This window comes from Grus americana, chromosome 9 (assembly GCF_028858705.1).
Source record: "Grus americana isolate bGruAme1 chromosome 9, bGruAme1.mat, whole genome shotgun sequence".
NCBI classification, from domain to species: Eukaryota; Metazoa; Chordata; class Aves; order Gruiformes; family Gruidae; genus Grus; species Grus americana.
In genome coordinates this window covers 22,755,980-22,781,138 of record NC_072860.1, presented here as the reverse complement: position 1 = coordinate 22,781,138, position 25,159 = coordinate 22,755,980, and the positions used below count along the sequence as shown (strand labels likewise).

At 41.9% G+C, this 25,159-nt stretch overlaps 1 protein-coding gene across 1 annotated transcript in view; it reads right to left on the bottom strand.

Annotated features, from left to right (window-relative positions):
• SPATA16 (spermatogenesis associated 16) overlaps positions 1–25,159 on the bottom strand; it is a 97,155-nt gene that overhangs the window by 2,557 nt on the left and 69,439 nt on the right. The window contains 4 exon segments of the mRNA XM_054835506.1: positions 11,046–11,129; positions 15,639–15,803; positions 22,728–22,840; positions 23,080–23,226. Coding sequence (XP_054691481.1) covers positions 11,046–11,129; positions 15,639–15,803; positions 22,728–22,840; positions 23,080–23,226 — 509 coding nt within the window.

Sequence of the window (25,159 nt, the reverse complement as noted above, 5' to 3'; positions counted from 1 at the left end):
CAAATTTTTTAAATCAATAGCTTCACTTCACCCCCCCACCCCCCTGATAACTGTCTAAATAAGAATCCACGTGGATGGGAGTAGGTAGAAGGACATAGTTTGTAACCAGCCCAACCATGATTAGTGGTGGAGCCACAGCTGCTCTAGGCAAGTGGATTTTGAAAAAGACTTGTGACTTATTCCCGAGCAGAACAATAGCTGGCCGCAGACTGATGCTGAGACCAGCTCCCAGGGTTATATAGCTGAACCCTGCGGCTATATAGGCTAACGCGGCACTGAAGCCCGAGTGAAGAGCTCTGCAGGACTTGGTTCACAGCAGAGCATTCGCTACTGGTGTGGCCAGCGATTCACATGAGGCTCATTTTGGGTCCGATCCCAACCCTCACAGAGATCAACATCATCAGGTCAGTCCTTCGCGCTATTTGTACGCGGATTATGTTTCCCCACCTCTGGATCCCCTGATCCACACAGTGTCCACGTGTGCCACAGCTTGGGAGCTGGTCAGCAGCATCGCATCCCATCTGCAGGGCCCTGCTCAGCTCTTGGTAGCTATGCTCGCTGTCTGACATCCTTGGAGTGAAGTCCCTTAAATACTCTCCCGAACATATGAAACCACGCTTCTCCCAGCTACCCAGATATACAGTGTCTTTATGGTCGTCTTCTCAAATGCCTGGTCATCTGAGAACTTATGAAGACAAATTTGGCTTCAACCTATTTTTAACCCTCCGCTGCTATGACATCTTATTTTCAAGATATTCAGAGTATTTGCTCCCCCCACCCCAGTTACTCCCAGCAGTGCACTGGCAGCATTTCTACTTTGGATGCATGTCTACAGCCCTGTCCCAGCTAGAGGCTCCTCAGTGCACGACTGCTCCTCCGTTCAAGTTCCTCACGTTTCTTCCTCATCAGCTCCTGATTTCAGGCTGCTCCTGACCCTATTTCTTTCACTGGGATTTTCTTTGTCTCTTTAGTCTGGCCCCTGTGATCAGCTGGAGGGAGTAGGGAAAAAAAGGGAACGGACAGAATGAAGATCAAATGGAAAGAAAAAACCCAAAAGATGCCTTTAAAGCAAATTACATGCTCGGTCCACAGCACACCTGTGTGGTATCTATAGGTACTTTGGATCAAGCTAAGCAGAGAAGTGTAGGAGTCTGTGGAAAGAAATTTGAAAATGAACCAGGTACTCAGTAGAGTTTACTTTGTGCTCTTTACTTTTATATTGCATGAATTTTACATTGCCCTAAAATTCTCCTTTGTGCTTCCTATTCTTGCACTGATAATATGTTGTGGAAGATATCAATGGTGGAAATTTGTTGATTTGGGGAAGGGCAGAACAAAGAGCAAGGGAATTAACATGGAGAAAACACCTGGGCTTCTGCAAGAGAACAGATACACAGTGTTGGTGTTTCACCTCTCTGGCTTCAGCTTTGTACCCGTGAGCCCACGGAGGTACCTGGGGGATCAAAGCAATGCGTAACGCTGGGTCTGCATGCCTGACGCTTAGGGGAATTAGACTAGGAGAGAGAAGCCTCTAGGCTGGTGGATGAATGAAAATGGGAAACAGGACAAGAAAAGCAAACTTATTTGGCCCAGATGAAGGAAACGACAGTATCTTTCAAGCCAGAGGATGAATGGGAAGGACAAAACCTCCGTGTGTGCCCTTGGGCTGAGGAGCTGCCTTTGGCACAGCCTTTGCTGTGTTGCTGAGACACCAGCACAGAGCTGCAGCACCGACAGGCTAGGTCTCACAAGTATTTCTGTTCTTTTATTCTCGAGGAAATTCAGCTGAATGAGCGAGGTTGCGTCTGCCTTTCCTCAGTGCCACACATCAAGGCATTTTTATTCTGACACAGAGTGAGAAGGTGAAAAGCATAATTAGTGCACCAGAAGTACCTGGATGGACTACAAGTCAATTAGTCTGCTCTGAATTCTAGTTCTGAGTTTGCTGGGAGAGGAAAATGATCTGTGGTCCATGTGGATATGGAGGTGGTCAGCTCGTTCTTAACCGAAATGGTTTTTCATCGTTCTCTAAGGTGGGGCAGAATCTGTAAATACTTACGCTTTTGGTCCACTTACCTAACGCAGTTTACGCCCGCACTGAAAACACAGAGCTCTTTGGGTGACAGGCAATGCAACGGGATTAGCTGGAGGGTTGAACTGCAGAGGGTCTGATCAGGTGAAGCAATATATGGTTTCCCTTTGGCTTAGGATTTGATTCAGACCTACAGGAGTTTTTGAAATGACATTACATAGGTCCACACAAAGATAAGGAATAATACAGGCCTTGTTTGGAGCATATAAAAATATTTCTAATCCTGCCCTTTGGTACGTGTTGTCCAGTGATGGATAAAGGGGAGAGACTTGCTGCTGTGAGCGCTCAGTCCTGCTCTCTGGATGCCATCCTGATTGATTTGCTCGCGGCGTGGAGGGATAAGCAAGCAGCACTTGCTGGCTGCAGCTGAATTACAATCACCGAAAGATTTCGGTGTAAGGGACCTCTGGAGGTCACCTAGACCAACCTCCTCCTCAGAGCAGGGTTTTATGGGAAGTTCACATCTCCTTTTCTGAAGCCCCTGCTGCATTTCTGGTAACACCCTATCAGTCACTTCTGAACTTGCCTGGATGCATCTGGTTTTGCCCTGAAATACCACAATGCAAGTACATTCTTTGCCCTTCCTACGCGCTCATCAGGATAAGACATCCCGCATATGGTTCCTAATTACGTGATATGTACCAGCTATGATGAAGGAACACTGCGATGCTATCCATCATGCAGTGTGGTTTTGTCCAAGTCCTGATGGGCCACAGATGTCATGAAACTTGTCAACCTTTGCTGCAAGGGGGCCGTTCCAAGGAACAGATGTCCGTGTTCGATGGCTTACTGACGGTCCAAAGGAAGCTTTGTGGCTTATCCAAAAATGGGGGAGCTATTCTCGTCACAAACTAACTTGAAAGCACATGTGTTTTTGAAAAGATAGGCATGAACCTGAATAGAAATACAAAATATCAGTTATAATACCTGCTAAAGAGCTTGGAATGGAATGCGAAAGAGCGAGGATCCCACAAGGAAAAAGTCAGGTAGGAAAATAACTTTGTTTAGAAAAAAAAATGGAGATGGATAAGCAGCAAACAGACTGTAAACTATAAAATTGTAAAAGTATGTGGATCTCATGGATCCGTGTGTATACATTCCCTATAATGCCTAAACATTCAAACTTCCTAAATCCCAATGCAAATCGGGGGAGTCAGGCTCCAATAGGAAACAGGTGTTTTTGAAAATGTATGCAGGAGCTATAAATAACATGTAATGACAAAAAGGATCTTCTGGCCTACAGAATCTATTTTTATTACTTGGCAGCTATTAGTAATAGAAGGCAAATGAGCTGCCTTTAAACATGAAGTACCTTTCAACATTTTCCTTTGTCTCCCAGAGCTACTTGCTAAAGCACTCTTTGGAGTGAACGTAACCAAAGGAACAGTACTTGAAGGGCCCATGACTAAGTAGGGATGGCTGTATAGAGTAAGGAGGAAAAGCTGAGCATACACTTGAGAAAAGCTACTGATATTTTAATATGAAAAATAAAACCTCTATCTGTACCTTCCATTAAGGTCAGTTAGAACAAAGGTTTCTCAGTATCTGGGAAAAAAAAATAATCATGGATTTACTGTTTGTGTGTTAAGTGAAGCACATTTGAGCTGCTATGGTTACTTTTGGAAGGGACTGGGGTTTACACAGTAGCGCGTGATCTGAACTGCCACGGGCAAGCCAAAGTCATTTCCCTACATTTGTTTGGCGATGTAACCCAACTGACTGCACAATCCTTGCCTTGGACCTGCTTCTAGAAATGTTCGTAGCTTCAGATGCCCATGCCAAAGATAAATATGTTGTCCTTCGTGCTCCATTTCTGTATTTTCACACGCCTCATTTGTACGCACTGCCTTTCTTTAAAGAAAGAAGTCTGACAGGCAGCTCTGTTGTGTATTTCCATCGTAAAGGAATGAGGGGTCAGTAAAACGCTGAAAACCGGTGCTTGCCAGTAGGTCCTTAGCACACTAGCAAAGCTCCAGTGCTAAGAGCAGATGGAGGAAAGAGCGTTTGCTGATGAGGAACTGAATAAATTAATATTGATGATGGTAATGAATTTCATTTATTAACTACCTTACAACACAGACGGTCCTTTTGTACTTTATAAGCTCTCCTGAAATCACTGTCCAGCGCAGCGTTTCCTATGAGCAGTCTTGTTGACTCACGCTATTTTTCACAGCAGTAACAATACCTGGTCGCAAGCGTTTATAGGGCTAGAGCCCTTCTCTGGTAGAGGGCAGCAGGTAAGCAGACTGCTCATTTATAACTGACAGCATGATTAGCACGGGCTGGGGAAATGTTTATCTAAATCCTTACGTGGAGATTGTTAATGCCCAGAATGCCCGTGCTTTAACTGCCAGGCAGCTACAACCAGCTACATTATTCCAATGTTTAGGACATTTACTGCTCAGTTGCTAGATTTGCTGCTATTTAAAATTATTCCAGTGGTTTATTGCACCTTATAGCTTGGTGGAATAGACCAGGGCCTTTCTCATCACAAAACACTCCTTCCCAATAGCATTAGCAGTGTTTTGTGTGAGGGCCTAAGAAATATGGGTATAAATGATATCTGTTATTAGACCAACTGATTTAGCTGGAAAAAACCCATGTTTTTATGTACAAAACCTTTCCTTCTGGTGTGGAACAGCAAACTTGAAATTTCCTGCGTCTGCTTCAGACCTGAACAAAACCTGTTACACCCCAAAGCTCACTGTTTCTTAGTAGTCACAGCCTCTGTTTTTATATTGCATTGCTGCTTTAGCTGTGATCAGGAGGTACAGCTGTTTAGTGTGTGGTCACTAAATAGCTCAGCTTTTATTAGATACTGGTGTCTGGGGGGTGGGAAGAGGGCAGGAAGCAATTGCTTCTTTCAGTGTAGCTGAGGGCCATGTAGGCATCTTGCTGGGGCACCTTTTCTTCTCTTGCGTGTGAGATGCACAGAACCAGAGACTCACAAGGGCAGGAATTGATTTTAGGGACGAGGAGTATTCATAACTCCTGAAATCCCATGGTCACCTCTCTCTTGCACAAAGAGCTCCATGATTGCTCTCACACTTTTATTGTCCCTATAGCGAGGCTGAATTTATTAATAGGACTCTTTGGTTGCCCACGTTTCTTTTGTATCACCTCAGATTCAGTGGGGTAGATCTCGTTTTTGGCTCGCGCGCTCTCCTAACTTCCTCTGCCTCTTCTGAAAACTTCACTCACTGCCAGGTTAGAAACGTCTGCCGTAGTTTCTTCTTGTCCCCCTCAAGGCTGTTGCTGATTCTGAGTTAATCCTTTCCCGAATGTCTTAATATGTTTTCTCTAATCTTAGCATGAAGCCAATCTTTGGTCAACTCGAACTAAAATTTCTGCATTTCTACCTGGTTGCTCTGCTCTTCGTTTCCTTCACTCTCATTCTGCCTGAATCAGTGCCACTAACGTTATTGTCCTTTTGCATTGGCACTTTTCTGACTTCATTAGATATTGCACATTAGACTTCCACTCCTGTTGCAGAAAATGTGCTTTTCCCATCTTTTCCCATCCTTTGCTTTCCCCCTCCCTTCACCCAATGGGTCCATGCGTTTGCGAAACGCGTGGCTGCATCATGGCCCTGAGATGAGAACAAACCAGGAACCACTTTCCTTCTATTAGCTCAGGAATAGCCACGGTGACTCGGGAGTGCACCAAAACACAGCAGCTTCCGAATCCCGCTTGCCTTGAGAGCAAGCGCAGTTGCCGGTGGCTGTGGCGTGGGCTTGGATGACTTTACGAGATGTTACAAAGTCATATACATCAAATAACTGCCGTAGTAGCCAGCATAATACTATTCAGCAACACGTCCACTTTCCATCAACATACTATGAATCTCTCTCCTCGCTCCTCTGGCTGACCGAAAGCCTAGCAAGTGTATGGCCCTTTTCCATGGCTTGATTTTCAATTAAGAGATAATGTCAGTGGAAGAGCACAGTTCATCAGATAGCGTTCCCCTGCTGTTGCAGAAGGCAGAAGTGTAGTAAGCAGAGGTCAACTACCGCAAATCTGTGTGCCTGGCTAAAAGATTATATAATATGTTAGACTAATTTTACTTCATTTCATATTCACATATATTAGTGCAGCTTTTGTTATATACTTATCCTTATGTAAGTTACATCTGTTCTTTTATTCACTCAGCCATGTTTGCTCTGCTTTCAGATTTATGAAACAGGCATTCCACTGAGCTCAGCAAATGATGGGCATAATAACTTATCTAAATTGCAAAGTATGTGATGCCCTTGAGGTAAACTCAGATGTGAAGGTTTTATGAAGTGTCTCACATGTGGAAGTGTAGGAAAGTGTTTATTTGCCAACTCCTGTCTATCCTTTGGCTGTTCAAATGATGGTAAGAGGATCCTATGAAACTGCTATGAAAGCCTAGGGGCTAAATGGAGAAGTAGAACTACGTTATTATCTTCACAGGGGAAGCAGAGCCATACTGGCACTTGCACTTATTTGGCTCTCCTCTCTCTGGATGTCAAAAGTTTCTGGTTGATAGGCTCTAAAGTATCTATTTATTTAATGAAATGCCTCTCACTGTAACAATATTGTGAGGCTTTATTAATGAATTTATTCTTACGAGATAGGAAAGTAATCTCTTTTTATTTCTTTATTTTTTTCTGTTACAAGACTGCAGAGAAGCAAAGGCTCTGTAGAGGAAAGGACGAGCCTTCCTGCCGTTTTTTGTACCTGAGATTCTCTAAACCCCTCTGCCTGTCTGTAGCTGCTACAGCGTCCTGTGATGGCCCTGCAGAGACCTGGTTCCTTGAGTTACCAAGGGCCAAGCTTTACTGCTGGTCGCAGCATTCATGTTCACAGCAGATTTCACCTACATCATACGTTACTCTGTTAGCAAAGTAACTAGTCGATAATGGCCAGACCTGGGTATTATGGTAGTGCCTCCGCTTGCTTAAGATGCAGTTGCTGGACTGAGTCTTGTGGGACTGAGTCAAATTATCAGGTTAATTCCCCTCAATCTCTCTTGGAAGTTTCCTGTTCCTTGCTCCTGAGCCCTGTGCATCAGAGGTCATTGCTCAAACCGCTCGGCTAAGTCAGTCTTGTTAAAATAATAATTTGAATTAAGTGAATTTATACTTTAAAGTCCAGCAAGCAAAAATACATTTCTATCTCTGTTTGCTGGTGAAGACTTAAGCCTCTTTAAAAGAGGAGGTTTGATGCTCTTTCCCACAGCATTTCCTATTGACTGCTTTAGGAGGGCTTCCCATTCATAAGGGTGGCTTCAGAGAAGTCTGTTCTCATGAAATGCTGATGGCGTGACATTTAAGTACCTTCACAAGTCAACCTATAACACAATTTGGACAGAGCCAGTAACTAAATAAAAAATTCTGAAGCCCTAGTATGGTGCCTTGAATGCTCTGTCAGCCCAGCAGCCTGGCCACCAGCAAGTTCAGTTTGGGAATTTCTGACAACTATAAAAAGAAGGAAGGTGGTAAAATTTTTTTTTAGGAATTCCCATGTTCCTGAAGTAGACTGGGACTCAGTCCCTCTGTTAATTGCTTGAAAGGTGTCTGTTTCCTCAAATTGCTAATACGAAGCTCACATTTTATCCAGGGGAATGCCAGGAAAAGTGTTGGTAAAATCCTGGAGAATAGGGATTTGGGGAGACTGACCTGGCCTGTTTTTTCTGCCTCCGAGGCACTCTTTGGGGATATCTAGTATGTGGGTAAAGCCTCTGTGGGAGGGTGTTTCTTAATCTCCCAAGGTAAGGTAGGCTCTCCTGGGTCAGCTCTCCTTGCGGCTGGAGAGTCCGTAGCCTGGTAATACCAAGAAAGGCATCTTCTCTGCAGTGATGTTCTCTTTTGTCCAGCTAATTACGAGGTCATTTTTCATTTCTTTGTATTTAAAGCTTCCAAAAATAATTAGCCCATTTGATAAATTAGTTCACTTATACACATAAATTTGTAAGTGAATTGGATGAGCAGCGCAGCACCCAAAACACTTGAAGCTACACATATATTACTACTTTGTCTGTCCTGTAAATTCAAAATTGCCCAGATTAATTTCAGACTAATTTGATAAGCCCTCCACTGTGACAAAAGGAAAAGTGTTTGGGTGTCAGGCTTTGTGCCCTTCTATGTTAGATTTCAGCCTGAATGAATTTTTTATGGCTGACTCTAGCATATAAAACTCTGAAAACAGTGGTTTGTAATGGCAATTCTGACAGACCCTTTAACCATTTGGAAAATAGGCATTGCTATAATTCTGCTGCATTAGAGAAAAATGTTGAGTGCTTTCATTAGGTGCAACAGCTGTTTCTATTGCAAAAGCCAAACTTCATTGATGGTAGCGTAGCTGTCAGCTTTCCAGAGTCTTGCGTTTATAGCCGATTGTATAAACTCCTTTATGTTCTTTTTCATTTTCCAATATATGTAAATTAATTCAATAGCAAAAATACAAATAACTACCTTGTAACTAGATCTATGTGAAGGTTCTTTGTAGGCTCCTATAAGCGCGTCATGCGATGGTTGAAAGGAGAAATACTGAACTTTTTGAAATGGTTCTAGCACAAGTGACATGAGGTAATCCACACCACATCAATTTTTAATCATCAGATTTAGTCCTCCTTCCCAGTAATATATTAGAGTTCTTTCACCTAGCCTAACATTCTTAATTAGTGCTGATTGGAAGAAAAAAAAAAAACCCAAACAAAAAACCAGACACAAAAACAAACCAACAAAAAACCCCCAAGCTCCCTGAGTGTTTTCCTGTCTAAAAGAGAATTTTTTTCTAAGAACATGCTGAAATGAAATTTTGGAAAAAAGTAAAGTAGAAAAGAAATATTTGATGATGTTTACGGTTTTTTGTTCTGATATAATATAGAAAAATATTTTTGTGAGTTCCTCTTGGAACAAGATGCCTCAAATCAAATAGTTATTTGAATTGTCAAAAATGAAATGCAAAACTATGTTCAGAATGCAAACAAATTTTGAAGCATCAAATTTTAAAATGGCAGAGAGCAGATTTACATGGATTCAGTAAATTTTATTCCTGAATATTGAATTATGCAGAGACTTATATGGCATAATATGGGATACCAGTCCATTTTTAAATGGTAGCTTGACTTCCATTAAGATTATACAGACAGTAAAAATATCCAGAGAAATATAAAGGATGTACATACATACATATATATGAATACACTGAAAGAAAACTGTTTTCTTGAATTTACAATGACATATTAGCCAGTGTCTGTTGAAATATGTGGGAATCTTTTTGGTACCACCAATAAACTTCTAATGACCCTGTAATAAATATTTAGACACCTGTGTACTTGGTTTAACTTTCAGCCATGATCCCTTTTCAACAACCTCTGACCTGTGGTTGCTCATATTTGTGAAAATCAGGCTGGTTATTCAGACACCTAACTGTGGATTAAAATCCTGACTTTTGGAAAAAACTTTCGAAAACTGCCTTTGATATTTAAGTCTGTTGTCTGCAAATGGGAAGGATAAGTGCTAGAGAAGTACGGGAAATAGGCTTTTGTAAATATATCATTGACTCTTTGCATTCATCTTGTTATCAGTGTTTATTATATATGGCAGGAAGGAATATGTAATTGTATAAATATATATAATTCATATCATGACTAGCATTTGTGTTGCAAAAGGTTCTCATATGATCTGTGGGCAGGTGTGAGAGATTTAGAGACTATCCTGGCGTAATGTAAAACCGGTATGAATATTTATCCTTTGTTTTGCCTCACGAGCGTTTGAAAGATGAAACCCAGACTGACTATAATTTTGGGCATTTAGGTGTAGGTTACTTTCTGAAAACATTCTGTACTTGGGAAAGTTTATGAAGAGCCACTGATCTGACAGCTAACTGAGGCAATACACCCACACAGACTTTCTCTCCGAGGAGATGCCTTCTGAAGTTTTAATTCAAATCACGTGGATATGTGGACTCTGAAAGTGCCTCGACCCTCCGCCCCTGTGATTTGTTTCAGACCTCTCTTATTTGCTTCCCCTGGTAACACGGAGTCAGCGCAGCCAGGGTTTGGGTTTTCAGTATCTTCCCTGAGATCCGTCTGTAATCCCCACACACCAAAGAGGGACAATTTCAAGTCCCGCCGGTGCAGCAATTCAAACCTTCTGTTCTCCGGCCTCCCACGGCAGCCACAACCCCGAGCGAGCGTGTGTCCGTCTGGGATCTGACAGATCCGTAAGACGTCGGGTAAGGCCAATGCTCTGAACCGTTCGTGACATCTTCCCTTCCTGGTGACGTGTTGCTATCCTTTCCCTCACAAGTGGCCGCACGTCAGTGGTGTTGAATGCCCAGAGCTGTGATTTGCTCTGGTTTCAAAGACTTTGTAAAAAATGTAAGATTTTGATGTAATTATCCTATTACATCCCAGCCCGACCTATTATTCGTTACGTCGGGTCAGATTCATCTGCACAGAGAACCAGCACAAGGCTCCCTGCGTTTCACAAATCCTGTAAGAATAAAACTGACCGGTTGCTGTGCAGAGACTCCAGAAAGGCATGTACACGTCTCTTACCTCTCACATCACCAACGCCTCATCTGAGCTCCACTAAGGCACCTAATTTGTTGGGCTGAATTTTATTCCCTAACAACTCCCCCCCTCCTTCAATTAGCACACCACCCCATATGACAAAGATGGAAGAGAAATATAATTATCAGCCAAAAAAAAGCTATTCAGGTGGGGTTTTTTTTCCTTTTCTTTTCACATTAGATAACCACATGAGACTGTTAACATGGACAAAGATCAACCGTAGGGGCTAAAGCAAATAATAATTATGTATTTGTGGCTAGTGCCTGAGCAATAACAGAGTTCAAGGCACAGAGTCAGCTTTCAAATGGCACCTACTTTCTTTTCTACCTTTTGAACAGATATGACTCAGGTGGACATTTACTCCCCAAGGAACAATATACTCTTCTGCCCTTTGCTGCAGGTTTTTACCTTCTGAATTTCATTCCACACACGTCCTTTATCACTACTTCTTCCTTCAAGGGTGTCCATGGCATCTGCCATTAGCGACTGCAGCTGTGGCACCAAGATAAAAATTATCAGTGTGCAATTCACACAGAAATAACTTCTCTAAATACACAGATTAAAACCTAATTAAAAAATCATTTGTACGCTGATGATTTTATTACTCATCTTTCACACAATGAGCACTGCCACCTCATCTTTGCTTCAGCCATTACGCTGTATTATTGTGGATATAAAATACTTAACAATGGGAAAAAATCCTCTGGAAAATTTGTATTTAAGCCTATACATTTTAATGCAGTAAATGTTTATACTTAGTAAAGGAAGACTTGGGTTGTAAAGAATAAAGGCTCCATAATTCATTCTTTAGCTGTCTGGGATATTCTGTGTCGTACATGAATGCTTTTTAGTATTTTCTCCCAAGGCTAATGTATCATAATTTAAGGCAGCATGTAAAACCTCACAAGAGGACAACACTAAAGCTGAGATGCTTTTACTGTAGCTGGAAGTATCTAGCTCATTTTCCCTGCTTTTACTATCCTTTTTCTTTGGCAAACCATCCCTTCTCCCCATCATTCAGCATAACAGAGCATAAAAATGAGGCCGACAATTTCTAGTGTAAACTATAAAAAGAAGCTGTAGGAAAATACTTGCTAATCAGTCCTCAGTGTTCGAGGGAAGGCTAAAATTCAGGTTAGTTGTAGTATTGCCTCATTCCAACACCCTTCCAGGTTCGTCATAGCATTGCCTCATCCTGCCCCTTCCCAAACACTTGAAAATGTTTCAGTTGCTCTGAATTCAGTAACACAGAGACAAGGGTCGGACCCAGGGTGTCCTCCTGCGAGCAGCCGTTAGCATCAGCATTTAGGAACAAATGGAGAGAAACTTGTGTTTAATATCCGTCATATTGCTGTGCTCTATTAAGTCTATTCCAAAACGTTTAGCTGGTTGAAGTGAACCCAAACAATAGTTTTTGATGTCTCCTCCCAAATTTGTTACTGATTACAAGTAATTGGACAGTACAAGCGTAAGCATTCGTAGAGAAATTGTCTCTTCTTTCTGTACCTAGGCAGGCAGCAGTCTAATATGAGTAGGTAAGGTGATGAAACTGCACACATCAGTGTTTAGGGTCATCTGTGCAAGATATAAAAATGCTGCCTTGAGATTCAAGGAGCAGATCTGTATTTCTTCAAGTTTACCTTTGCGTTCAGGTTTTTGAAATTAATATTCTTCGTCTGTGTCCTAACACTGGATAAAGGATGCAGGAATCTTCTTTTGAATCTCTAAATAAATTTGCCATGTTGGTTCCAGCCTGCTTTCTCTGTGCTTGTTGCGGCCATTAGGTTGACTCTTATCGGTCCAAACATTTGACGAAAGCTTTTTTTTTTTTAAGTCATGCATCAGTATTCATGAAAAACAAAACTGCAAATTTCTGCCTCTGACTTTAATGTGAAGAGAGTCAAGAACCTGTCAGAAATTTTCCATCACAATACTTTTATGACAGATAATCTCCTTCTATGAATCCTGAATAGACACAGCCTGGAGATTAAGGGTATTAAGGGCAGAACGGGCAAAGCACAGATCCTGCGTCAAACGGTCAGGGGAAGGGGCGGCTTTCGCCATGGCTTTTCTTGGAGTGATTCTCTCTGAAGAGCTGGTGGAACAGCACCCGCCGGGACAGGGACCAGGACATCGGTCTGTCACCCCCAAGGGGCTGCTCCGGCAGCCCAGCCAACCTGGGGACCTCACTGCTTAGGGCAAAAAATTAAAACAAGAAACTTTGCCAAATAAATTTTCACTGATATTGATATATGCCAGTGAAAAGTGCCCAGCATGTGCTTTGGTTTAATTTTTTTTATCACCCAAAGTTTTTCACCAGCTCTATTGGCAGAGAAAATGTGCACGCCACAAGTGCGGGCAGTTGGCAAACCACAGTCATTCTCCCAAAGCTGGTCTTTTTGGGAAAATCCCCTCCAAGGAAAAATGCTGCATTTTTTAAAATATCTTGTCCTCATTTGATTTTAAATTGAAATAGGTTTCTGCTTTTTTAACAAGCTTTCATCTTGATTTATGATGTAGAAATACGGTGACATTGAAATCATAAACCTTGGAAAGATTTTCTTCAGGGTTTTCTCCCACTTATATTCGACTATCCAAGCTAACTGAAATCTTTATTTTCCCAGGGTCTGTGAATAAATACTGATCTAAAAAGGCCTCAGCTGAGGCTCTCTGTGCCATAGATTAGGACTCTATTTATTTAGTTACAGAAAGACATTTACACAGAATAGTTTATAATTGAAATGCCTTTGGGATTCTTGCTGTATCAGTGTAAATTGCGCTATTATAAATTCAGTGTGTTTTAAACTTTATACAACTTATACTGTATGTGATAATAAACATTTGGCATCTTTAGCATTTTGTAACTCACACAATTTAACTGCCTTGCTTGGTCATAAAGTCTTATCTCAGTTTTACCAATGTAAATGCAAAATGACCTCAGAGGACTTACTTTAAATTTTCATTAGTACAAGTGAGATTAGAATTTGGCCAGCTCAGTTTTCTTTATGCAAAAATTTAGATATCTCTTAGAAACAACACGTGAAGAGTGAGAAGCACATGGAGTCAGCATGGGTGCTGTGATTCTGACCCCGTGGGCATCGGGGGCTTCCTCTGTAGCATCCGTTGAGGGCTGCTGAATCGCACCAGTACAGCCCAGTCTGCAAACATTTCATCCTGCTGAATCGTACCAGTACAGCCCAGTCTGCAAACGTTTCATCCTGCCTGGACCCCAGTGAAATAAGGAAGATGACAGGTAGGCTGAGCAAATGAGGGTCTTTTGCTCGCTCCCTGGCTGGTTGGGATGTGCAGACCCAACGACGGGCAGCAAGGTTCTGCGCGTGACGCACAGAATGGGATGTGGCACAAGAGGAGCGGGTGCCATGCGGGCTGATGCCACCAGGAAAGGCAAAGCCCATTAATCGCTCCCTGGTGAAGCCACTCGGCAAGTTCTTGCTTGCAGTCTTGTGCCTTAACACTGCAGGGCCTGAAGTTTACTGAAATATTCCAGCTACAAAGCATCTGAGCCTCCGTTTGTACACACAGGCTACAGATATATTTTACAGGAGGATGACAGGACAAAGAAAAATAAGTGAATGCTGAATTAATACATTTTAATGCTCTGGATGGGATAGCTGGTAGAGATTTTCTGCCTTTATTCTTTTAAAAAACATTTTTACCTTGGGCTTAGTAAACAAAGCGTATGTGTTTCGTTGAAAGATTTACAACCTGTCACTTAAATCTCCCAGCACGGACCCTCGTTCTGCCCAGTCCTACCCCTAAGAGACTGAAGACCTTTGTCTCGGGTGGCCTAGAGCCTCCCCCAAAAAGCTTTCCAGGGAGGTCAAACTTATGATTACTACATGACAAGATACAGGCAACAGTGTAATAGCCTGTGCCTAACGTGTGATGTACTGAAAATATTGTACCCTGGAGAAAAACCCATCACTGAAATACGTACCAATAACTCAAGACCCTTTAGTCAGCCTTGAAATGTGGGCCTGCTGAAGTTTAATACTAGAAAACTTGCATCAAAAGGAGAATGACTTTTAATAACACAGTTTCTTTGCAATGTCGCTTCCCCTTATCTCAAGCCCAGACTTCAAAGTCTGGCAACCACCTCCTGCAGTTGCAGGCCGCTGCTCGTCTTCCCTAAAGCAAGCTGCTGTGAAGCTTTAATTCTGCAGAGCTTAGGAGCTTTGCAGGACTGCAAACAAATGTCAAGGGACCGGCTTTGGGAAAACCAAGAGTTTTTAGTGAACCGAAGTTGGATCATCAAAATTGGACGGCATTTAAATGCAGGGACTGTGGAGGGACTTTTTTTTTTTTTCTCTTCTAGAATGAAATGCTTAAAATTTGCATGTACATGAGCTTCCTCCCTCCCCATCAGAAAACCCAACAGCCTCATGGAAGAATAACCATAGGGTACTTTCTGATTGCAGGTTATTGATATATTATCAAGCTGTTAATGATGCCAGTCTTGCAACAGCCTTGCTAGCATTATCACCTTCCTTTCACAAAGGGAAAACAAAAGCATAGCAAGTAGATGGGTGGGGTTTTTTTTTTTTCAGAGACAGGGAGCAAGTCGTAAATGGAGTCAGGAAAGAAAATATTTTCTCTCCTTTCCCCCCTCTCCTCAGCTTTAACTAGATTCGGCCTAGAAGCAGGTGTCTTTTGATGTTAGATATCTTAAAGTAGCACGATGTGAATAATTGCAATCATTTTCCCAGACTGATTTGGGGACGTTTGGGGGAAAAGAAGAGGTTTTAAAAATATGCCTACAGATGAGTCATGCTGGTTCTATAAAAGTCATCCTTGCAGGTGATTAGCACCTCCTCTGACAAGGCACTGCAGTAGGATTTTAAAACTACTTCAGGTCCGCACATTAAAGAAAAAAAAGAAAGACTTCCAGAGCAAATTGCAGTGCAGTGCTCTGCCCCAACCCTTCCCTCCCTGGCTCCCTGCCTCTAAAGGCCAAAACAAGTGTTAGAAATAAAAACGTACCAGTTTGGCATCCTGCTGACTGATGTCCTGCAGGTAGGGAACGGTTGCTAGCTCAGCCATCGCTTGATTAATCACTTGGGACTGTTCCTGCACTCTCTGCAAACGGCCGAGGAGGCTGGCGTAATGCAACTTCTCTATCCCACGTGAACACGCACAGAGCTTGTCCTGTTTTCTCAGCAAAAGCAAGTGGGTTACAGGAGAGGCGCAGAAAACATACTTATCCTTAGAGTTCTATGCCTTGAGGCTTATCATCGTATGTATTTGTGCCGGTAATGCTATAAGCAATATGGCATCCAGCACCTTTAAGATAATGCTGCTGACAATCTTTATAAAGGGGAAAAAAAAGAGGACTTTCCACAATCTCTCTAGTAGTACTATAAAAATAAACATGTAGTCATAATATATGTGAAGGGGAGACAGCAGATAACAAACACGAATGCAATTTTCTCATTTGGAAATGGCTTTTCCATAATCCCCTCTGTTAAATATTATCTGACTTTTATGGATTGCTTTTAAAGTTTCAGTGAAGAGGTTGAGGGAACCGTGCAGTGTGTCAGCTTATGGTTTGTTTCCAGACTAGGCAAATCCATAGTTTTCAAATATATAACCTTGAGGGACTAAAACCTGCAGAGGTGGTCTCTGATCCTCCAGGCAGCTAGGCACATGGTGAATTTTTAAGCACGTGAATACAGAAACTCAGCCAAGTGATTGCATAAAATCTCAGCACCTGCTGAAGTGTTTGATGGATGGCAGCCTTGCCACCGTATTTTCAAAACTATTCTGATGCCAAAAATGCAAATAAGCGCCCCACTGAGATTTTCAAAAGCAATTTGGCCCAGATTCCCGACGAGATGTAGCCGTGGCATATCTGAATGCTCAGCCCTTCAGAGTGAAATTTCCATTCATCTAATCAGGGTTTTGAATGTATTTAAGTGCCTGAAATTCCAAGAACTGGCATCAATTTTCAAAACCACTTCCAGTATTTTTAGCAGACCTTTGTTCTGGCAGTTACATATGGTGGCATGCTGATTGTGCACCAAGTGTTATCAAAATGGCTATCAACATAGTTCTTGTAGCTAGTCTAAGAATTTAATAACAGTGCTGGTTTTGTTTTCTATACATTTTCTGAGAATAATAATGGAAAAAAACCCTTCATTTTCTTCTCACTCTAGAAAAATACAAATAATTCTGGTACAGTTTATTTTATCCCTTTTAATATAACACCTAATATAATTGTAAAAGAATATAAAAAGACGATGCGTTGGACACTAATGGCAGGAATGCGGCTATAATCTGGGAGCTCCAGATATGAAAGCAACCGAAAAAGAAAGAGCTGAGCCAATGAGCTGGCATTTCCATTAGCTGCAGGAGAGAATCAGGCACCGCACAGGGAAAAGGGGCTCTGGTCAGCAGTTCTCTGGAGTATTGCAGATAGCTCCAGTCAGCTGTGTTTGGAGAGGTTAATTTAAACCCAGGCATCATGGAGCAGAGAAGCCAGCCAGTAGGAAATACCTCTTTTGAGAGAAGTGTGGTTTGATTAGTCTATTAATGAAAATGCCAACAGATTATTATTCTTCTCAATAAACATAATGCAGGGCTAAATTCCAAAGAGAGAAAACAACTGAAAAGGGAAGGAGAGATAAAAGACAATGATAACAGAAGGACCATTGTGTATAAATAGGTTGAAATAAGACCGGGGTGGCAATTAAGCTTCTTATAATTCAGGTTGAAGGTCTGCAGTGTGTTTCAGCAAGAGTAAAAAAGGCAGAAAGCCTAACTAGTTCTAAGATGGATTACTCAATTTATGAATAGGATATTATGTGACATAAAGGTATATAATAGCAGGTGATTTGACTTGAGGAGTCAGGAGAGCCCTTCTAAGCCTACTTTCTCATGAACTTCTGTTGACCCACCTCTAAGAAGGGAGACCAGGACAACCTTCTTACAAACTATTTTTATCACTCGAAGAGTCCATTTCTGAGGACCTGACCTAGCATTAGTAGGACACATCAGCAAGAAAAAAAGATTTCTGTGATCTCTGATATGTGAAATTGTAAGTCTGAGACAGTCTAGCTAGCATGGCACTAAGGCAGGGAACAAAATGGAGCCCCATCTCCATCTGATCGTCGGTGTTTGAAAGCCAGATAGCTGTGTCCCCAGGTAGAGCTGTGTGCATTAAAATAAGAAGCAGCAATCAGTTAATGAGAAAGAGAGCTCTTATCAACATGAAATAGTCTCACACCATTTTAGATGCAGCAAAAGGTTTTCCCCTGCTATTCTTGAAATCCACCCAAAACCTTTTTGTGTAAGCACTAAGAGAATATTGAGTCATCAGCTAAGAAAGCAGGTAAAAATCCTCTCTCATCATGCTGTGTCTGCTGGGGGGCGTTCTCCAATGATTAAGAAAGTAAAGGCAAAAAGAAAACAATTTTTTTCTCTGCTTGACTCTCAAGAAAAATATGAGAGCATGCCACCTAACTATGGGAAACAAATGGGGCATCTGTGCCAACATGCACTCTGTGGACATAGCAATGCTATTTAAGTTTATAGTAGGTTGGAAGTAAAAAATAACCGACAGCAAGGGTTTTTTTAAAGGGATTAGAGGAGGTTGAATGTTGTCAGAGGTGGCGTTTCAGTGACAATGAAAAACGCAGAAAGAGAAAGTAAATAACTGCTTCTGGCAGGAGAAAATATTCCACGGGGAGCTGAACCACATGATGAGAATTACATGAACTATAGTGGAATTCAAGGGGCTACTAAGCTGCAGTAAAAAACATAATAAAGTGGCCAAGCAATCAGACGAAGATGAAACCAGCTCAGGCAGGCACAGGGAAGGTTAAGTATAACAGGAAACTTAAATGGAGACTTCAGTGGAAAAGAGTTGGCTCCTTTAACAAAGAGAAGAGATACACATTTGAGGAATCAGGTAGTAAAGGGACCAACAAATGCGTTACGCGGAGTCACAGTTGCATCCTGGTTAGAAATTCAGTAATGTATTAAGACAATAAATGGTTAAATTATGATGCTGTTAGTTTCTGGATGGGCCTCACCCCTATTGTCTGGTATTCTAAGGAGAATTTAAAGAAAAAAGTAAATATGAGCAATTGATGGAATTTCTCTTCAGGACTTTATTTGTAATGGGCAGTCTTGCCGGAGGCAGGGGTCCTCCCAAGAGATGGCTTTCCCCACAAAACATTTTGCTGCACGAATTCCCTTTAAACTAAAAAACCAACCAACCAACCAAAAACCCCCCAAAAGGTGTTTATCCCCAGAGGCATCTTTGATAGACCTTCCTTCTAGGAGAGAAATAAAGTCCTGACGCCCAAGGATCAGCCCTGTGACATCCTCATTCTTCTGCCCTCAGGATGAAAAAGCACCTACAAAAAGCAGATCAGCCTGTTCTGGATTGAGCTTACTTGCTATTGCTAAATACCCAGCACTGCCAACCAGAGCAAAGATAGGACAGGCTTTTGTTGCAAAAAGGAGCTGGAGAGCATGTGAGAGGAGTGAATCATGTGTCCTTTCATGTCTTGAGAATTTTGGGATGATAGCCCCACTTTTTGCTTTTCTTTATACTCAGGAAAGGAGTCATCCCTTATGCCACATCTATTTATAAACAAAGTTTAATTGCTGAGTGCTAAAGAAAAAGAAAAGCAAAGTGGCTGGTCAGCCTGGATTTAAAGCAGGATCTGTCATATCCGATACATGTGGCGTGTTTATCAGCTTTAAGAGCACCACTTTGCAAAAGTCCGGAATGCCCCCCAGTAGTTCTTCTTTTCTATTGTGGAGTCTTTACCACTATTTTTCAGCTCAAAATCTGAATGAAGTTATGCCTTCCAAGCAGCTCTGTAGTGTATTGTAATAACAAGTGGAAAAAAATCCATCATAATGTTTCTTTAATGCCCTTGGTATCCTCCAGAAAATGTGTATGCTGAAATCGGTATGTAGTAAACACTTTCCCTCTACTTAAAAAATAGACAACAAAACGGCGAGATCTGTAAATGTACGCATCACGCTGTGAATCATATGGTAGGTTTTGCTCACCTTTATAATACGAGCAGTCTAATAAGGCCCTCTGGCCACTGTTTCTCCTGTTAAGCAGCATCACGTGCCGTCGACGTGGGACTGCAGCAGGAGAAAGGCAAACTTGGTGTGTACAAAGCAGCAGCAATTACCCCAGTGAAATCACTTGATAGAATAACCACTTGTCAGCGCTGGTAGTCTTGACTGGAATACGAGTAGCTGAAAGCCCGACATATATATTTTTTAAGGCAAATAAAATAACCTTTGTGTCAGAGTGTGTGTTTCTGGGCAGATCCTGGTCTGTGCTTGTGGGCAGATGAGGTTTATGGCATTTCCCCACCAGCAGCAGCAGATGCTGTGTGGGGACCAGACTGTGACATTCTTTCTCAAATGCTTCTTGTTTTACAATGCACAAATGTCCCCTTGATTTAAATGGGACTGCCTGTTCTTTATGAAGAAGGGGGGCCGATAGAAAATGCTCTGCTTTTTTAACCTTTAACTTCATGTCTTACCAACAGTGGTGAGTGTATAAATCATATAATTAACTCTAGGTTGTGTAGCTGCAAAACTGAGGTGGCAGAATTGACTTATATTAAGTGTTGTCATGGTTTAATAAGCTCCGCTTCAGTACTGAGATGTTTTTTGTAAAAAAAAAAAAAAAAAAAAAAAAAAATTCTGATTAGGACAAGCATTCTGGATTGTACATTTGCATCTGTAAATGAAGAAGGCAGCAGAAATGAATGTTCTATTAAAAACCAAATACATTCTTTTATCATCTTAAAGTAAGTTGTGAAGCCAGAGTCTATATCTGAAGTTTGTCTTGCAGAAGTTTTTGATGTAGTTGGTGTGTGACGGAAATACGATGGAATCATATTTCTAGCTTGAAGAAAATTTTGGAATACTTTCAAGGAAGCAGAAGTGGCCAAATCTCTGCCAGGGCCATAAAGAGATTTTGATCACCAGTAGCTGAGCAGTTCTGGCTCTGTGCCTATCTGTATTATCAGGTATAACTGCCTTTGCCATTCGCTCTTTGGGTCAGAGGTTCCATCTTGTCTGGATCGTTCAACGCTATGAAAGCTGAAGGGAAAGTGAGTATGTTTCCACTGATAATGGATGTGGAATTGGCAGCTGTTTGTTCTAACTTAGTGATAATTTGTTCTATCTTGGGGCTTTCCTCATCTCCATTAAAGCTCCCATACTGACCCGCTGGTGGCTGGTTATAAATCTACAGGACCACAATTCAGACCTCCCGTCCCGTTCTTGCTGCGGCTGGAGGTGGCACTTGGGTAGACCTTGCCCAAACCATGTGGATGCTGTGCTGACCTCCTTGATAAAAAGGCAAGTTTGCTGCTGACTTCAGTGGTGCTGGGATCTCACCCTGTGTTTTTGGGAGCCCTCTTCTGTTCCAGCAAGAATATTTCAATGTACGAGGTGAGGTCTAGAGCTGGTAGAAAATATTGTTGTGTAGGAGCAGGGTAAATTCATACAGCTCGTGGGGACTGGCTTGAGCAATCCTAACACACCACTCTGCTCTCATCTCTTACAGGACCAGTTTGATTTCTCTTCCTGTACCGTGGATACCAAATACCATGTGTCTCTGCTTGAACCATGTATCTCTGCTTGAGCTGTGTGGTCCTGTTCCTCCGAATTCATTTACAGAACAGGGTAGTTACAGAGAATCCAAAGGAAAACAGATTTCAAAGTTTTTCCTCCTCCTGATACTCTTTAGAAGTATGTAGAGGACTCTCACCTCTAAAAGCTCGATGTTATACCCAAATAGAGAACTGTGCAGCCGAGAAAAAAAAAAAAAAAAAAAATGGAGGCTTTCAGAAACACCGGAGTTTTATTCTGCACACAGTACCCAACCCACTGTCTGTTTACACTTCTAGCTTCTTAACTGTTCAAAGTGCGATGCACACAGCAATAACAGATATTTCACTTTCCCGAAGATGCCACTTCTATTAGCCTGCACATCAATAACTTGGGCTTTTGGTCATCCGAAGCCAATAGCACGTGGCTTCAGGAAAGGACTGGAAAGAAGCAGCTGTGTGTTTCCTTGGGGATGTCTGCCCTCAGCCTGCTCCACCTGCCTCGCTCCGACGCAGATGCTTTATGAGCACCCATTTGGCGAAGCACTAAGCACCTTTACCTCCCACTAAGCATGTGAGTTCAAGCACTTACTGTTGTTTCAGCAGCTGCTCTCTGAGAGTAAAGGAGATATAGCTTCCCCAAATATCTAGCTAATGTTTCTTCCTTGCTAGGGGTTGCTAAGTAGCAGTTTTTGTCAACCTCCTATCTGGTATCAAAACCTAAGAATATAAATCCTGTGATTTGCTAAGACACCCCTGACGAGGAAATGGCTCTGATTCCCTCAACATACAGAAAACTAAAAAACTGTTATTGCTAGGGAAAAAGCGTTAACATTAGCATTTACAATCTGGGGAGGAGAGGCTTCTTCTACTTATTTTCAGGAGAATAATTTAAGAATTGCATTAAAACAGTCTAGTCTACATGCAAATTTGATTTTTGACCTTTTGTGCTAATCAAAAGCCATGGTGCTAAAAAGCTGTGTACATTATTGCGGAAAGTATGGAGTAGAATTAACTAATATACCTTCAATATGGTTGTAACAGATTTGAAGGTTATTTCACATACTTCACTACATAGGGATCAGGATCTAAATCACTAGAAATGCTTCAAGTAGCAATTATTAACTCTTGATGGAGATCCTGGTGATATGTGTACTATACTATGAGTATTAAATAGAGCGAGTAGTTTTGGTGGTTATGTGAAGCAGGGATATAATAGGCCATAAAGATTTGAGAAAATTGCATGCAAAGTGATTTTAAATAAACTGCGTACACTGTTAAATAATTAGGGCTACTTTTCAAAAGTATCTAAACCCCATTTGAACTCTGTTGCTAATGCAATTCACTGAGCATTTCTGGACACAGGAGGAGCACGTGCAGAATGAATTACCCACCAAAAAGCACATGTCATTCACACACACAGAGGCTTCTGCCGCCGCACGCACTGCACACCAGAAAGTGATTTTTTTATACTCACAGTTAATTTGGTGCTTCTTATAAAATTCATTACTGGAATGATCTTTTTCCCAGTGTTATCCCAGTATCTTTTTGTTTCTTCTTTCGTGAGAGGACTGAAAGGTGCTTTCTGGTCTAGGGAATGAAATTACAAAACCATATACTGTGTTTATTCATATACATTTTCCATAGAGGCTCTAGCAAGATGATGGGTAAACTGGAAGAGGAGAGAGGAGGATGGGGAGAGCTGTCTGGACAGTCAGGGCTGCAGACACAGAGAAACAGGTCCTGAGAAACCCCCCGACCCCCCTCACTTAGCAAGGACCATGGAGGCCACCCCTGAGCTATCACAGCTATCAAGCAGGTTGGCGTACCTGAAAAGATTGGCAGTTTTCTCCTTGACCACCTTTCCAAGGTTTTTCCAATATGTTTGTTTCTGAAGCCCAGAGTCAGTAAGTACTGCTGGGGAGGCAGGGACGGCCACTCAGCCGTCTGCGGCAAGATGTGAACTCCATGAGGATCTGGAATGTGGAATGGAAAATAATGACAATAACGTCAGGTTTCTCTTCAGTTGCAAGAGAAGTTATTTCTTTTGAGGAAAAAACAGGAAATCTAAGGAGGAGTGAAATGTAATCCAGAAAGCTTGCCAAAACAGAGGTGACCAAACCAACCCATCCAGCTACAGCTGGGTTTTGAAATTCCAGAATTTGCAACCTTTTGCACGAACAGCTTAAATTTTGCTGATGCATAAGATAAAACATGTTCTTCCTACTTGTGCACTTTTCAATGCTGATCATCCAAAGCATTAATAACTCAACACTTCAGTAACATAACATCCTGATCTTTTAACTGCAAAACAAGCTGTTTCGTTGTCCCCTGAATTTATGAGGTTTGATTTCCTACAGATCTGTGCTGTTACCATCACCACCGCCATAACCCCAGGCTTCCCGCACGTCCTTTCTGATCCACCCAGCACGTGACAGCCTGTGCTGCGGCTCGGCCAGAGTTTGTGACTGCCGCTGCCAAAAATCCGTGTATCAACTAGGTCGGTCTGCCCTGATCCCGGCGAGGACAGATGCTCAGAGCAATTGTATCAACTGCCTTTGCTTAGGGACCCAGACCAGTCCTTTCCTCCCTCCCCTTCCCCTGCAAAAAATAAACCTAGATTGAATGTCAGTGTCACTTTTCACAAAGGAGTGCTCTGTTTTCAGCGAGCTCTGCTTTTAAGATGCCAGGCTGTGCGGTCACAGTGACAAATGGAGAACCCCACTCAGAGCTCGCCAGACTTACCCCTATATAAATCAAAGCGAGTGGACCTGATATTTCCCTTGAAGCATGTTCTGCTTCTGATGGATTCTCAATTTTGCACCAAACGGCATTGTAGACTTGGATTTAAATGTGCGTCTGCTCCTTTTCCTCGACAATAAGGAAAACTTTGAAATCAATTCAGTCCTTACGCTCTAGCAGAACTTGGACTAAAATTGGACAGATGATTGTTACAGAATAGGAAGGTTATTTAAAAAAACTTGTGCGTGAGACGTCTGGTGTTTCACACCCACTGTTGAAATGGGGCTTAGCTCATATTTTTAATTTCACCTGTGCAAGATACAGACCTGCAGGTTGAACGCTCAGTGGCACCACACTGACAATGAGCTAAGCTTGTTGCTTGTGATGGTTTTTTTTTTTTTTTTTGGTGAGCAGTGTGATTTTAGGTCAAATCTGAATAGATAAGTTGAGTAACTCCTACCGCTTGGGTTGACTTCACCTGACACTGTTGTGACTTATCTCAGCGTCAAGTGTAGGAAAAGGAGCCGTGTCTGCTGTGTCTGTGAGAGTTTCCGGGACAGAAAGGAGGGAGGTTGGGAAAAGTCCTGCCTGCGTGAGACCTCTCACACCACTGCGCTCTCAAACCCCTGATACATACACTGCTTTTTCTTGGCAATCTATTTCTTTTCATTCCTTAAAACTTCAGTGATCCCAGAGCCTGAAGTCAGAGATACTTGTGTAAAATTGAAGCAATTCTTTTAACTGATAGATTTTTTGTAAACAACCATATTTGAAGGCAGAACCGGCTCTATTCAATCTGTTTTATAATTGACTAAAGTACTCTAGGACTGGGATCTTTTACCTCTTCCCCCCCCCCCCCCCTTCTTTTCCTTATTAGGAGGAGTAAGAAAATGGTGACACTTTCAGAGTCATTCAGTGATTTATGAACACAAAGTGAGTTTCAGTGCAACACTTGCACACTTTTGCTGCTTATGTGCTCCTGAAAGTCTCACCCTGGCTGTAAATTGAGGGGGTTATGTGAAGTATGAATTTATCTTTTTTTTAAAAACCTGATTCAGGGAGTTTTATTTTATGCTTCTTTTAATGCCAGTACTTTTGTCCCAGGAAATTCTCCACAAAGTCACATCAGCAAGTAAACGGTCGACAGGGATTTTACCACCTCTGTGA